At 45.8% G+C, this 16,628-nt stretch overlaps 1 protein-coding gene across 1 annotated transcript in view; it reads right to left on the reverse strand.

The window, feature by feature from the left end:
- Positions 1-16,628, reverse strand: part of LOC126195289 (uncharacterized) — a 151,909-nt gene that overhangs the window by 60,726 nt on the left and 74,555 nt on the right. Inside the window, exon 3 of the mRNA XM_049933837.1 lies at positions 14,617-14,897. Coding sequence (XP_049789794.1) covers positions 14,617-14,897 — 281 coding nt within the window. The remainder of the gene's footprint in view (positions 1-14,616; positions 14,898-16,628) is intronic.

Here is a 16,628-nt window from a genome sequence, read left to right on the forward strand (position 1 = left end):
CCGACGTCTCACTAAAACTTGTAAATCTATTGCCAACTGTAAGATGTCGGTATGGTGTACTTTCCATAGGTAGCAGCACTCTCATATCGGTAGGTTAGTTGTAATGATCTATTTTGTACATGCTCTTTGCACTTCACATACGAAACAATGGAGGGGCAGTATGGTGCAATAACTTTCTGTGTTTATTCAAACCAAACAGCCACTGAAACTTACAAATAGCTGCAGCAGGCGTACAGTGAAGATGCATTACCTCGTGCAAACAGTGTTTAGGTGGTTCAAGGACTTCAACAAAAGCCAACTTGTCTGTGTTAAGCGAGGTGGGGCTGGATTTTGGCTCCTGCTGTGGCTGAAGTCAATAACAACAGAGATCCTGTTGACTGTGCATGAGGATCAGTGGATAACATTACGCAATCTCAATGAAGTGTTGAGAATTTCATATGGCAAGGGTCTTCACGATTATGCATGATCATTTCCATATACCCGTGTCCTCTTTGCTGATGGAGGGGATGCGTTTCTGGAATCGATTGTCATCAGTGATGAGTCATGGCAGCATTATGATCCTCTAGGAAAACGAGCCAATACAGTGTGGAAGGGTTCTCTTTCACTAAAACAGGTGAACGCTGTTCTATATGCAGGGAAATTTATGATGATCACATTTTTTTACTGTCACGGAACAGGGAGCACATTGCAAGGAAACGACCAGAACTTTCTTGGACTAGGTGGTGACTTCATAATGCTAATACAGAGCCTCAAAACGCAAATCAAGTCATGCCATTTCTGGCACACTTCAATATCACCTGTGTACTGCATCAGCCTTATAGATCCGATATTACAGCCCATGTTTTTTTTTATTCCCATCACTAAAGGCAAAGCTTTGGAGAATTCTGTTTCAGAACTCTGAAGCAGTGTTCGAGAAAAATGAGGCGATTCTCAAGGACCTTTCAAATAATGGCCTGCACCATGTGTTTGAGGACTGGCAGGGACGCTGTAAAAAGTAAATTCGAGTAGAAGGGGATTACTTTGAAAAATATCATGTAAACACTGTAATGGAATAATAACCATCTGTGAAAAAAATCGGTCTCAGTCTTTATTGATGGGCCCTCGTATAAGCAATAACTGAAAAATATGGGTAAAAGTAAAAAAGATAATTTTAACAATTGCTGAAATATATAAATTTACGTAATACTCGAAATTTCCAATTTGAAATAATGAATCGCTTACTGACACATTGTTATGACAGTCTATACAGTTCACAGAAAATATCTAGCTTACTAGTTTGTCAAATACACTCCTGGAAATTGAAATAAGAACACCGTGAATTCATTGTCCCAGGAAGGGGAAACTTTATTGACACATTCCTGGGGTCAGATACATCACATGATCACACTGACAGAACCACAGGCACATAGACACAGGCAACAGAGCATGCACAATGTCGGCACTAGTACAGTGTATATCCACCTTTCGCAGCAATGCAGGCTGCTATTCTCCCATGGAGACGATCGTAGAGATGCTGGATGTAGTCCTGTGGAACGGCTTGCCATGCCATTTCCACCTGGCGCCTCAGTTGGACCAGCGTTCGTGCTGGACGTGCAGACCGCGTGAGACGACGCTTCATCCAGTCCCAAACATGCTCAATGGGGGACAGATCCGGAGATCTTGCTGGACAGGGTAGTTGACTTACACCTTCTAGAGCACGTTGGGTGGCACGGGATACATGCGGACGTGCATTCTCCTGTTGGAACAGCAAGTTCCCTTGCCGGTCTAGGAATGGTAGAACGATGGGTTCGATGACGGTTTGGATGTACCGTGCACTATTCAGTGTCCCCTCGACGATCACCAGTGGTGTACGGCCAGTGTAGGAGATCGCTCCCCACACCATGATGCCGGGTGTTGGCCCTGTGTGCCTCGGTCGTATGCAGTCCTGATTGTGGCGCTCACCTGCACGGCGCCAAACACGCATACGACCATCATTGGCACCAAGGCAGAAGCGACTCTCATCGCTGAAGATGACACGTCTCCACTCGTCCCTCCATTCAAGCCTGTCGCGACACCACTGGAGGCGGGCTGCACGATGTTGGGGCGTGAGCGGAAGACGGCCTAACGGTGTGCGGGACCGTAGCCCAGCTTCATGGAGACGGTTGCGAATGGTCCTCGCCGATACCCCAGGAGCAACAGTGTCCCTAATTTGCTGGGAAGTGGCGGTGCGGTCCCCTACGGCACTGCGTAGGATCCTACGGTCTTGGCGTGCATCCGTGCGTCGCTGCGGTCCGGTCCCAGGTCGACGGGCACGTGCACCTTCCGCCGACCACTGGCGACAACATCGATGTACTGTGGAGACCTCACGCCCCACGTGTTGAGCAATTCGGCGGTACGTCCACCCGGCCTCCCGCATGCCCACTATACGCCCTCGCTCCAAGTCCGTCAACTGCTCAACTGCACATACGGTTCACGTCCACGCTGTCGCGGCATGCTACCAGTGTTAAAGACTGTGATGGAGCTCCGTATGCCACGGCAAACTGGCTGACACTGACGGCGGCGGTGCACAAATGCTGCGCAGCTAGCGCCATTCGACGGCCAACACCGCGGTTCCTGGTGTGTCCGCTGTGCCGTGCGTGTGATCATTGCTTGTACAGCCCTCTCGCAGTGTCCGGAGCAAGTATGGTGGGTCTGACACACCGGTGTCAATGTGTTCTTTTTTCCATTTCCAGGAGTGTAGATAAAACACAGCCTCTAACAACAAAAGTAAGATTTATAATGAGGTAAATCATGGCAGTGTATGTATATGTCATTGGAAAGAGTGTCTCAGTCGGATGGGCAATCACCCATTCAAGATGGGTCACCGTCGAAGTGGAACAGAGCAGCAAAAATCAACTACTGAAGATGGACGTGGCGATAATCACACTGCGAACGAAAGTGTCCGATTTGTTGATGTATCAACATGGACTATCCAGTGTGTCTACGAAGAGTGACGTACCAGTCGCAGCCTTACAACACTGCGTAAGTCTTAAAAGAAACTATAGAATGGAGCAATGAGTATGATTGAGTCTCTAGGAGAGTACGAATGGAGAAGAGCTGGATGCTGTTCTGAGAGCAAATGCTGCAGACCGCCGGCAGGTTTGTCGAGTTTGCTATTTTCAGAGCATAATACGAAACTGTCGCACGGCGGGGGCAGCACCGGTAAGAAATACAACAGTCCCATACACAGCATCTACTGCAAGAAACTCGGAAGAGCCAGAGTCGCAGAGCAGACTAAAAGAAGCACCGTTCCGCAAAAGGTACTATCCCAAACTCCTAACAATGTACATTCGTTATACGTGACATGACTGGGTGGACACCTTGAATTTCATCTGGAGTTAACAGCAGCCCAGGCCGGTGTTTTCTAACAGATCTCTCATTTCAATTTTCGCCACAGATAAATCTACAGAAATGTTAAGTTTGGTGAGTGTGCAGACCATTTGGCGTTTCCTGAAAAACTGTTCCAGTGCTCTCCAAAAGTTCACTTAATAGGGGCCGGCCGCTGTGGCCGAGAGCGGTTCTAGGCGCTTCAGTCCGGAACCGCGCTGCTGCTACGGTCGCAGGTTCGAATCCTGCCTCGGGCATGGATGTGTGTGATGTCCTTCGGTTAGTTAGGTTTAAGTAGTTCTAATTATAGGGGACTGATGACCTCAGATGTTAAGTCCCATAGTGCTTAGAGCCATTCGAACTATTTTTGAACTTAATAGGGTCTGCCGTTACGTATGTCAAATGGGAGGGACATCCGTCATGTTAATACCACAACGATTGCCTTGTATCCAGTGGGATGTCTTCTAGTAACTACGTCAGCACCATATCTTAGGAACTCGAGATGCTTGATTGTGTTTAGATTCCTATCAACCGAACAGGAACCAACAATGCGGATCTTTAAAAACACGCGGTAAACGTTGATAGACGGAGAGTGTTGTTTTTATCCATTTTTTGAGTAAGCATTAATTTTCATCTGACCATTAGCGCATATTGTGATAGTTGATTTACCGATAGTTTGTAAACACTGTTTCTCTCCTAAACAAAATTTTGCTTTGTAGTTTCACTTTTATTTTTAAAATAACGATATTTTCATGTCATAGACTCGTGGGGTTCGCTATTAGTACTCTCAGCATGATCGTATGCTCTAAGATGGTACAAGCAGTTATACTCTGCCCTCTCACTTTTATTTTAAAATAAGGATATTTTCTTGTCATAAACTTGCGGGGTTCATTTTTAGTAGTCTCAACCTAATCGTATCATACATTCGATCGTCTATGGTCAATAGCTAGTGTTTTGATATTGTAATGTCTGAAGGTGGCAGGGGTAAAATACAGGGAGCGAAAGGCTATTTACAATTTGTGCAGAAACCAGATGACGGTTATGAGAATCGAGGGGCATAAAAGAGAAGCAGTGGTTGGGAAGGGAGTGAGACAGGGTTCTAGCCTATCCCCGATGTTATTCAATCTGTATATTGAGCAAGCAGTAAAGCAAACAAAAGAAAAATATGGAGTAGGAATTAAAATCCATGGAGAAGAAATAAAAACTTTGAGGTTTGCCGATAACATTGTAATTCTCTCAGAGACAGAAAATGACCTGGAAGAGCAGCTGAACGGAATGGACAGTGTCTTCAAAGGAGGATATAAGATGAACGTCAACAAAAGCAAAACGAGGATAATGGAATGTAGTCGAATTAAATCGGGTGATGCTGAGGGAATTAGATTAGGAAATGAGACGCTTAAAGTAGTAAATGAGTTTCGCTATTTGGGGAGCAAAATAACTGATGATGGTTGAAGTAGAGAGCATATAAATTGTAGATTGGCAATGGCAAGGAAAGCGTTTCTGAAAAAGAGGAATTTTTAGCATCGAGTATAGACTTAAATGTCAGGAAGTCGTTTCTGAAAGTATTTGTATGGAGTGTAGCCATGTATGGAAGTGAAACATGGGCGATAAATAGTTCGGACAAGAAGAGACTAGAAGCTTTCGAAATGTCGTGCTACAGAAGAATGCTGAAGATTAGATGGGCAGATCATGTAACTAATGAGGAGGTACTAAACAGAATTGGGGAGAAGAGGAATTTGTGGCAAAACATCACTAGAAGAAGGGATCGGTTGGTAGGACATGTTCTGAGGCATCAAGGGGTCACCAATTTAGCATTGGAGGGCATCCTGGAGGGTAAAAATCGTAGAGGGAGACCAAGAGATGAATACAGTAAACAGATTCAGAAGGATGTAGGTTTCAGTAGGTACTGGGAGATGAAGAAGCTTGCACAGGATAGAGTAGCATGGAGAGCTGCATCAAACCAGTCTCTGGACTGAAGACCACAACAACAACAACAACAAGGTTTTAGTTTAAATTGAACCCACAATCTTAAAAGAACTTTTTAAATTTATCTCTAACCACAAAAATCGATACAGAAATATAGACCAAATGGACAGCTTTCAGTTGTCTGATAAGTTACCTGTAAAAGAAGGCGAATAAATGAATATTTGTTAATAGCTACACTCTGAGACCAATGAAACGACGCACGACGAAGGATTTATCCGAATATGACGGAAATCGATAGATGTGATGTAAATATACAGAAAAACAAATGATTACAGTTTCATAAAAATTCGATGATTTATTCAAGAAAAAGAGCTTCACGAATTGAGCATGTCAATACGGCATTGGTCCACCTCTGGCCCTCATGCAAGCAGTTATTCGGTTTGCCACTGATTGATGGAGTTGTTGGATGTCCTCCAGAAGGATATCGTGCCAAGTTCTGCCCAACTGGTGCGTTAGATTGTCAAAATCTCGAGGTGGTTAAACGGTGCTGCCCATAGTGCTCCAAACGTTCTCAATTGGGGAGAAATCCGCTGGTCAAGGCGTGGTTTGACGGACATGAAGACAAGGCAGTAGAAACTCTCGCCGTGTGTAAGTAGACATTATTTTTCGGAAATGAAAGCCCAGGATCGCATGTCACGAAGGGCAACAAAATGGCCGCCGAATATCGTCGATGTATCGCTGTATTGCAAGGGTGCCTTTGAAGAGAAATTGCACCCAAAACCACCACTGTTGGTTGTCGGCCGTATGGCGGCCGACAGTCAGGATGGTATCGCCGGCCGGAGTGGCCGAGCGGCTCTAGGCGCTTCAATCCGGAACTGCGCGACTGCTACGGTCGCACGTTCGAATCCTGCCCCGGGCATGGATGTGTGTGATGTCCTTAGGTTAGTTAGGTTTAAGTAAATCTAAGTTCTAGGGGACTGATGGCCTCAGAAGTTAAGTCCCATAGTGCTCAGAGCCATTTGAACCAACCAGGGTGGTATCCCACCACTGTCCAGGTTCTCTCCAGACACGTCTTTGCTAGTCATCGGGTCTCAGTTCGAAGCGAGACTCATCACTGAAGACAATTCTACCCCAGTGAATTACATTCCCAGGCGAAGATCTGTCTGGAAACGCCCCAGACAGCAGTGGGGTGCCAGCCTGACAGCCGCCTGCCGTACGGTCCGACAACCAGAATTGATGATCTGAGGTGCCATTCTTTTCATGGGAGGACCTCTTGGTTGTCATCCGTGGCATCCTTACAGTACAGCGATACATCGACGATACTCTATGTCCTTTTTTGCTGCCCTTCATGAAAAGCGATATTTCAGCATGATGCTGCTCGCCTGTACGCGCCGGGAGATTCTACTGCCCGTCTTCGTACCACCTTAGCCAAGAAGGTCGCCTGATCTCTCCTCAATTGAGAACGTTCGGAGCATTGTGGGCAGGGCCCTCCAACCATCTCAGGATTTTGACAACTAACGAACCAGTTAGGCAGGATTTGACACGTTGTCCCTCATAACTCTCACAACTCTATCGATTAGTGCCAAGTCGAATAACTGCTTGAATAAGGGCCAGAGGTGGATCAGTGTGTTACTGACTTGCTCAATTTATAGAGTTCTTTCTTTTGAATAATTCAACCATTTTTTCTGAAATTGTAATCATTTGTTTGTCCGTACAGGTATATAACATTTACAAATTTCCGTCCCCTTCGGATAATTCCTTTGTGGTGCGTCTTTTTTTATTTGAGCTACAGTATATTATATGATTATCATGAACGTTCATCTACATCTATATCTACATCTATATGGATACTCTGCAAATCACATTTAAGTGCCTGGCAGAGGGTTCATCGAACCACCTTCACAATTGTCTGTTATTCCAATCTCGTATAGGGCGAGGAAAGAATGAACACCTATATCTTTCCGTACGAGATCTGATTTCCCTTATTTTATCGTGGTGATCGTTCCTCCCTATATAGGTCGGTGTCAAAAAAATATTTTCGTATTCGGAGGAGAAAGTTGGTGATAGGAATTCCGTGAGAAGATCCCGTCGCTACGAAAAACGCCTTTCTTTTAATGATGTCCAGCCCAAATCCTTTATCATTTCTGTGACACTCTCTCCCATATTTCGCGATAATACAAAACGTGCTGCCTCTCTCTGAACTTTTTCGATGTACTCCGTCAGTCCTATCTGGTAAGGATCCCACACTGTGCAGCAGTATTCTAAAAGAGGACGGACAAGCGTAGTGTAGGCAGTCTCCTTAGTAGGTCTGTTACTTTTTCTAAGTGTCCTGCCAGCAGTCTTTGATTAGCTTTCCCCACAACATTTTCTATGTGTTCCTTCCAATTTAAGTTGTTCGTAATGGCGACACCTAGGTATTTAGTTGAATTTACGGCTTCAGTGTAGGAAGCATCACTGTAATATTCTTAGGGTCAATAATTATGTATTAATATTTTGGAAAGCAATAATCACAAGGCTGGGATCCATTAGGGGTATTACATTCTACATTTGGATGACCTTGGAGCACCTGTCATGGTGAGTAGGAGTAGAAAGGTGGGGAGTCGAAGGCCGGTTAGCAGTGTGTGCGAATGTGGGACTGCGTCATGTGTGGAGAGTCGAAATTTTGATAGAGCCTATACTAAGCCGACTGAAATGAGATTTTTTGTGTTTGTTGTTTTTATGGTGTAAAGTCGTCTCTTAGAATTATGGGTCGTGCATGCAAGGTTTCCGGTCATAATCTAGCGCTACGGCGATTTCAAGAACAATGGCTCGTATAGGTAACGCGGTTCACCACATATTATTCTATCAGCTTTAAGATACGCAGAGCTTCACAAATTACCAGGCACCCAACATCTGCGACGTCAGCACAACCCCTTACCAACTAAGGGAAGGCCGTTTTCGTAAATTTAACTGTGCTTAGAACTGTTCAGAGTACTACTGTCTTTCAATATTGTGCAAGTTTTGAATGTAAGCAGGTATTAAAAAAGCTTCTTAAATTCATTCTCCTAGTGTCACTTACTTAATCTTGTTTCCTGATACTGAATTTTGTACAGGTTTTTGGGTAAATTTATACGATCTAAAACCTCTTATCAGAATCCAAGTTTTGGACAAATAATGTTTGCCATAAATTCTAGTTCAGTTTAAATATAACTCTGTTATGGCTTAAAGAGCTATTACTGCTTCAATTAAATGTTGTGGGCACTTTGAAAACTTGTTGATGATTAACTGTATTTTAAAATAACTTCACAGTTTTGAAGTAATTAATTTCAGTAACAGTGTATTTCAAAACTTTTAATGGTGGTAATCATTGTGCTACGTATTACTATCGCACTTTGCATCCATTTTCTCTCTAAGTAAAAGTCAGTTTGTCAAGAAATAATTAACTTCATTTCAGTAAAATTAACGTTGTTCTTGAAACGCTAAAGTTAAAACGCTCCTTGAGATCTGGCAGCCGATATCTTTGGTGAATAATATTTTTTGCAGAGGGACTGTGGTACGGTACCAGTTTTCTTCGAGTCTTCACACTGCATACTGCTGTGTTTAGGATAAAACCATGTTGTAAGAAATTGGCAGTGAAGTGAAGTGTCATTTATGTGTGTACCAGAACTGTAAATTAGACACCTATTCCTCATCCTGCTTCGGAAAGCAGTCAGTAGTACTTTTTGATTGACTTAACAATAAAGTAAATTCTCCACATGGTAAAAAGTATTAAAAACATTTGAACTGCCTTAAATAAAGCGTTCGTAAAGTGCAGAATAAACGCCAGTTTTCAATTCAGAGACCAAAAGCGGTAGTGTTCGTGGAAATAACGTGTGTTGCGAACGGTAGTTTCCTGTGGCAACACGCTCACAGGCGAGCCATGGGCACAGAAACAGTCTGTACGCAGCAGCCAGGAACATGGACTGTGGGTTCCAGAAGTCAATAGTTCGATTCTCTATGGTACCGAAACACAGCTGCAACAAAAAGTAGTTAGTGCAAATTAGTTCACACTTGTCATTTTCGTAATTAAAAATATAAAGGCCCAGTTACGAAAAATGCAAAGTTCAGCTCCACACGATGTGTTCCGTGAAGATTTAACTGACTGGTGGCAAGGGAAATTGACGAGTTTTGTTTTCGTATCTAGCTCAAAAACTCAAGGTGTAAGTAGGCTGTTTAGGTTTTTCTGTTGGTAACGCCACGTAGTGCTCTGTATGAAAATCACTGACTGTGCTGTGTGCAGTCTGTGGCTGACTTGCATTGTTGGAATATTTGCTATTGTAGTGTTGAGCAGTTGGATGTGAACAGCGCGTAGCGTTGCGCAGTTGGAGGTGAGCCGCCAGCAGTGGTGGATGTGGGGAGAGAGATGGCAGAATTTTGAGAGCGGACGATCTGGGCGTGTGTCCGTCAGAAAACGAAATTTGTAAGACTGGGTGTCATGAACTGATATATATATATATATACTCCTGGAAATGGAAAAAAGAACACATTGACACCGGTGTGTCAGACCCACCATACTTGCTCCGGACACTGCGAGAGGGCTGTACAAGCAATGATCACACGCACGGCACAGCGGACACATCAGGACCCGCGGTGTTGGCCGTCGAATGGCGCTAGCTGCGCAGCATTTGTGCACCGCCGCCGTCAGTGTCAGCCAGTTTGCCGTGGCATACGGAGCTCCATCGCAGTCTTTAACACTGGTAGCATGCCGCGACAGCGTGGACGTGAACCGTATGTGTAGTTGACGGACTTTGAGCGAGGGCGTATAGTGGGCATGCGGGAGGCCGGGTGGACGTACCGCCGAATTGCTCAACACGTGGGGCGTGAGGTCTCCACAGTACATCGATGTTGTCGCCAGTGGTCGGCGGAAGGTGCACGTGCCCGTCGACCTGGGACCGGACCGCAGCGACGCACGGATGCACGCCAAGACCGTAGGATCCTACGCAGTGCCGTAGGGGACCGCACCGCCACTTCCCAGCAAATTAGGGACACTGTTGCTCCTGGGGTATCGGCGAGGACCATTCGCAACCGTCTCCATGAAGCTGGGCTACGGTCCCGCACACCGTTAGGCCGTCTTCCGCTCACGCCCCAACATCGTGCAGCCCGCCTCCAGTGGTGTCGCGACAGGCGTGAATGGAGGGACGAATGGAGACGTGTCGTCTTCAGCGATGAGAGTCGCTTCTGCCTTGGTGCCAATGATGGTCGTATGCGTGTTTGGCGCCGTGCAGGTGAGCGCCACAATCAGGACTGCATACGACCGAGGCACACAGGGCCAACACCCGGCATCATGGTGTGGGGAGCGATCTCCTACACTGGCCGTACACCACTGGTGATCGTCGAGGGGACACTGAATAGTGCACGGTACATCCAAACCGTCATCGAACCCATCGTTCTACCATTCCTAGACCGGCAAGGGAACTTGCTGTTCCAACAGGAGAATGCACGTCCGCATGTATCCCGTGCCACCCAACGTGCTCTAGAAGGTGTAAGTCAACTACCCTGTCCAGCAAGATCTCCGGATCTGTCCCCCATTGAGCATGTTTGGGACTGGATGAAGCGTCGTCTCACGCGGTCTGCACGTCCAGCACGAACGCTGGTCCAATTGAGGCGCCAGGTGGAAATGGCATGGCAAGCCGTTCCACAGGACTACATCCAGCATCTCTACGATCGTCTCCATGGGAGAATAGCAGCCTGCATTGCTGCGAAAGGTGGATATACACTATACTAGTGCCGACATTGTGCATGCTCTGTTGCCTGTGTCTATGTGCCTGTGGTTCTGTCAGTGTGATCATGTGATGCATCTGACCCCAGGAATGTGTCAATAAAGTTTCTCCTTCCTGGGACAATGAATTCACGGTGTTCTTATTTAAATTTCCAGGAGTGTATATATATATATATATATATATATATATAAATATATATATATATATATATATATATATATATATATATATATATATATACGACTTTTGAACACTATTAAGGTAAATACATTGTTAGTTCTCTATCAAAATCATTCATTTGCTAACTATGCCTATCAGTAGTTAGTGCCTTCAGTAGTTAGAATCTTTTATTTAGCTGGCAGTATTGGCGCTTGCTGTATTGCAGTAGTTCGAGTAACGAAGATTTTTGTGAGGTAAGTGATTCATGAAAGGTATAGGTTAATGTTAGTCACGGCCATTCTTTTGTAGGGATTATTGAAAGTCAGATTGCGTTGCGCTAAAAATATTGTGTGTCAGTTTAGTGATGATCAGAATAAGTAAAGAGAGATATGTGTGAGTACGTTCAGTTTTGCTCAGCTGTTTGAAAATCAAATAACGTAAGAGGTTCACCAGCACAGTAATTCATAAATTTTTCTAAGGGGGTGTTTCAAAGGGAGCCTGATAATATGTAGGATAGTTGTATTGTATGGAACTGGGGACCTACAAACGACGGAGAGGCGTCGCTCCCGCCGTAGGCCTTAGTGGTTCATAACCCCACAACAGGCTACAGCAGTCCACTCACCCCACCGGCGCCTCATACCAAACCCAGGGTAATTGTGCCCCCAGTGGACCCCCCTCCCCCGGGAACGTCTCACACCAGACGAGTGTAACCCCAATGTTTTGCGTGGGAGAGTAATTATGCTGTAGGCGTACATGGAGACAGTGTTTGCGCAGCAATCGCCGACATAGTGTAACTGAGGGGGAATAAGGGGAACCAGCTCGCATTCGCCGAGGCAGATGGAAAAAGGCCTTAAAACCATCCACAGACTGGCCAGCACACCGGACCTCGACACTAATCCGCGGCTCCGCGGCGCGGTTTCGTGCCGGGGACTGGCACGCTTTCCTGCCCAGGAAGCAGTGTGTTAAGCCGTCGGCACACGGACCGTGCTGTCGAACGTTAACGTTGAGCGTGCCAAGTTCAACGTGCTGCCGAACGCTCAGGAACGATGCGACTTGTGCATACGGTACGTGGGCCCCAACGTGGTATACGCGATCGCAACGCACTCCAGCGGCAGTTGAAGGATGCTTCTAGTTCGTAAATCACACTGTTTACTCAACGGGCGCGCCTAAAATTCCCTTGCTAGCTCTATTAAAACCCACATTTACTCCATCGTCCACGAAAAGGAAAGTACCATGTCCAGTTCCATTACAAACAGTGCATTACAAATTTGGAATACTTCTCCGCATCAGATAAACATTATTTCATCATTCCCACATTTTAGTAAAACCTCATGGTCAGTCTTACTTGATCACAGTTCGTACCCAGTAGCAGAATCCTTGCAACATGTGAATTACGAAGCGTAAAAGAAAAAGGAGCAAAATATCTTTATAGAAGTAGCGGAAGATATCCTGTAGATTAAGCCAATCAAACAAAGTCACCCCTCAAAAAAAGGTGAACTTATATTTACATAACATCAAATATTATAGTATATATTTATATTAATCTAATAATAAAGTATCAGAACCTAATAAAAACGTGAATGTTAGGAAAAAAAATTAGTTCTGCCAAGAGGCGAATAACCGAACCAATACACAACTCTGTACAGGACAGTGCCGCTACTCATTACGCTAAACCCACAGCAGGCTCTGTTCATCTAATCATATTGTGTTACCGCGTGCTGAAAACCTTAATCGTAGATATGTTACTAATTGAAATTTAATTTTAACAAATTGTACCAAGAACAATACGTTTTGGGTGCATCTTCAGTGAGTCGCTGCCTTCAAATAACCTACTCTCATAATACGCAAGTTACAATAATTCTTTTGCCGCGAATATGATGTTTCTCATTATTTTATTGGAACGAATCACACAGTTAACAACGGGTTTGTCAGTGATTCTCAGTTTGCTGGTGCTCAGAAACGGCATATATACAGGGTTATTACAAATGATTGAAGCTATTTCACAGCTCTACAATAACTTTATTATTTGAGATATTTTCACAATGCTTTGCACACACATACAAAAACTCAAAAAGTTTTTTTAGGCATTCACAAATGTTCAATATGTGCCCCTTTAGTGATTCGGCAGACATCAAGCCGACAATCAAGTTCCTCCCACACTCGGCGCAGCATGTCCCCATCAATGAGTTCGAAAGCATCGTTGATGCGAGCTCGCAGTTCTGGCACGTTTCTTGGTAGAGGAGGTTTAAACACTGAATCTTTCACATAACCCCACAGAAAGAAATCGCATGGGGTTAAGTCGGGAGAGCGTGGAGGCCATGACATGAATTGCTGATCATGATCTCCACCACGACCGATCCATCGGTTTTCCATTCTCCTGTTTAAGAAATGCGGAACATCATGATGGAAGTGCGGTGGAGCACCATCCTGTTGAAAGGTGAAGTCGGCGCTGTCGGTCTCCAGTTGTGGCATGAGCCAATTTATTCGTCGACTTCCGCGGGCTACGCGTGAAACTTGCCCGCACGCGTTCAACCGTTTCTTCGCTCACTGCAGGCCGACCCGTTGATTTCCCCTTACAGAGGCATCCAGAAGCTTTGAACTGCGCATACCATCGCCGAATGGAGTTAGCTGTTGGTGGATCTTTGTCGAACTTCGTCCTGAAGTGTCATTGCACTGTTATGACTGACTGATGTGAGTGCATTTCAAGCACGACTTACGCTTTCTCGGCTCCTGTCGCCATTTTGTCTCACTGCGCTCTCGAGTGCTCTGGCGGCAGAAACCTGAAGTGCCGAACAAAACTTTATGAGTTTTTCTACGTATCTGTAGTGTGTCGTGACCATATGTCAATGAATGGAGCTACAGTGAATTTATGAAATCGCTTCAATCATTTGTAATAGCCCTGTACATACAGGCTTGAAATGAATGCCAATATGGCACCTCACAACTCTGTACTGAAGGGAGACGGCGTGCGTGTGACGTAGGTGGCGTTGTGCCCTCTCATTGGTCAACGCTCAGACGCACGCTCAGAACATCGGACATGCCAGATATTGCATTGCACGTTCGGAAAGACTCCCTAGCGTGCTATTCCACGCTATGACGTCAGAAGCTCGGCACGCTCAACGTTCGGATGCACGGTCCGTGTGCCGACGGCTTTAGATCGCACGGCTAACCGGGTGGGCTGTAGGGTAGTTACTTCGATACGCAGTGTGAAATGCTGTGTTACTCACGTGTAGCCTAGCATTATTCGTAACAGTACAGTTGATGGATAAGACTCCTCTGTGAGAACACTTTGTCTTTGTGTGCGTGTGTCGGAAGATTAGGTATCGTTAGACGGATGTGTACTGAACTTGTCCCACCAAGCGTGTGCCGTTATTAGACAAAATTACAGGGTTAGCTGTGTTCCTTTAAATGGTAGGTTGTCACCAGTCCTTCAGCAACGAAAGCTTACCTGCACTCACTCGTGAGAGGATTGTAGGCGTAGCCGTCCGCACACTGGTGCGGCGTGGACTGGACGTTGGCGGCGAGGCAGATGTGGTAGACGGTGCAGTCGTAAGGGTCTGGGAAGTAGCCGAACTCAGTGCAGTAGATGCTGCCGCCCGGGCTGCTGCCACAGGACGTGGCGCCCTCCACGCACGTCCCCTGCTCGGCGCTGCACCTCGTGTCCGAGGAGCAAGTCTCCTGTGGCACCTCCTGGAAGCCTCCCTGGCCGTCTGACACGCAGAGGATCACCTGTACGGTGCAAAAAGTCCTTTCACTTGAAGGAAGCCTCCTTTGCCAAATGGAATCTATTGATGCCAAACATTGTCTACATGTGTAGTAAGGAAAAGTGTGTGCACACAGTCCATTGGCCCGAGAGCAATTGATTAAACATGTTGCAGAGAGGAGTTTGAGTCCAGAGCTTTCGTCTGCGTGTGTGCTTGTCAACTTTCTCATACTTATATTACACCGAAGAGCCAAAGAAACTGGTACCCTGCCTAATACCGTGTAGTGGCCCCGTGAGCACGCAGAAGTGCTGCAGCACGATGTGGCATGGACTCGACTAATGTCAGTAGTGCTGGAGGGAACTGACACCGTGAATCCTGCTGGGCTGCCTATAAAACCGTAAGAGTACGAAGGGGACAGGACATTGCAACGCATCCCAGATATGTTCAATAATGTTCATGTCTGGGGAATCTGGTGGCCAGTGTTTAAACTCAGAGGACTGTTCCTGGAGCCACTCTGTAGCAATTCTGGTTGTGTGGGGTGTCGCATTGTCTTGCTGGAATTGGCCAAATCCTTTGGAATGCACAATGGGCACGAAAGGATGCAGGTGATCAGACTGGATGCTTATGTACGTGTCACCTGCCAGAGTCGTATCTAGGCGTATCAGGGGTCCCATATCACTGCAACTGCACGCACTCCACACCATTACAGATACTCCACCTGCTTAAACAGTCCACTGCTGACATGCAGGGTCCACGGATTCATGAGGTTGTCTCCATACCCGAGCACATCCATCCGCTCCATACGATATGAAACGAGACTCGTCCTACGAGACAACATGTTTCCAGTCATCAACAGTCCAATGTTGGTGTTGACGGGCCCAGGCGAGACGTAAAGCTTATTGTGTCGTGCAGTCATCAAGGGTACACGAGTGGGCTTCGGTTCCGAAAGCCCATATCGATAATGTTTTGTTTAATGGTTCTCACGCTGACACTTGTTGATAGCCCACCATTGAAATCTGCAGCAGTTTTGCGGGAGGGTTGTAGATCTGTCACGTAGAATGATTTTCTTCAGTCATCGTTGGTCCTGTTCTTGCACGATCTTTTTCAAGCTGCAGAGATGTCAGACATTTAATGGATTACCGCATTCCTGATATTCACGGTATACTTTGAAATAGTCGTAGGGAAAAATCCCCACTTCATCGCTACCTCAGAGACACTGTGTCCCATCGCTCGTGCGATGACTATAGCACCACATGCAGACTCACTTAAATCTTGATAACCTGCCATTGTTGCAGCAGTAACCTATCTAACAACGGCGCCAGACACTTGTTGAGTTATATGGGCGTTGCTAACTGTAGCGCCGTATTCTGCCTGTTTACATATCTGTATTTGAAAATTCATCCCTAAATTAGTTTCTTTGGCGCTTCAATGTATATACAATGTCCGTAGGCGGCAGTATTTTCGTATCGGTCGGTTGGTAGTAATGCTCTATTTTGTACATGCTCTTTGCACTTCACATATGAAACAGTGCAGGTGACACGAGGAGATCAGTATGATGCAATGAAATTCTGTGTTCTCTTAAACCATACAACCGCTGAAAGTTACGATAAGCTGCAGCAAACTTATGGAAATGGAAATGTGTGGCTAGGGCCTCCCATCGGGTAGACAAGTGGCCTGGTGAAGTCTTTTGAGTTGACGCCACTTCAGCAACTTGCGCGTCAATGGGTATGGGATGATGATGATGATGATGAGGACC

Source organism: Schistocerca nitens, chromosome 7, assembly GCF_023898315.1.
Source record: "Schistocerca nitens isolate TAMUIC-IGC-003100 chromosome 7, iqSchNite1.1, whole genome shotgun sequence".
NCBI classification, from domain to species: domain Eukaryota; kingdom Metazoa; phylum Arthropoda; class Insecta; order Orthoptera; family Acrididae; genus Schistocerca; species Schistocerca nitens.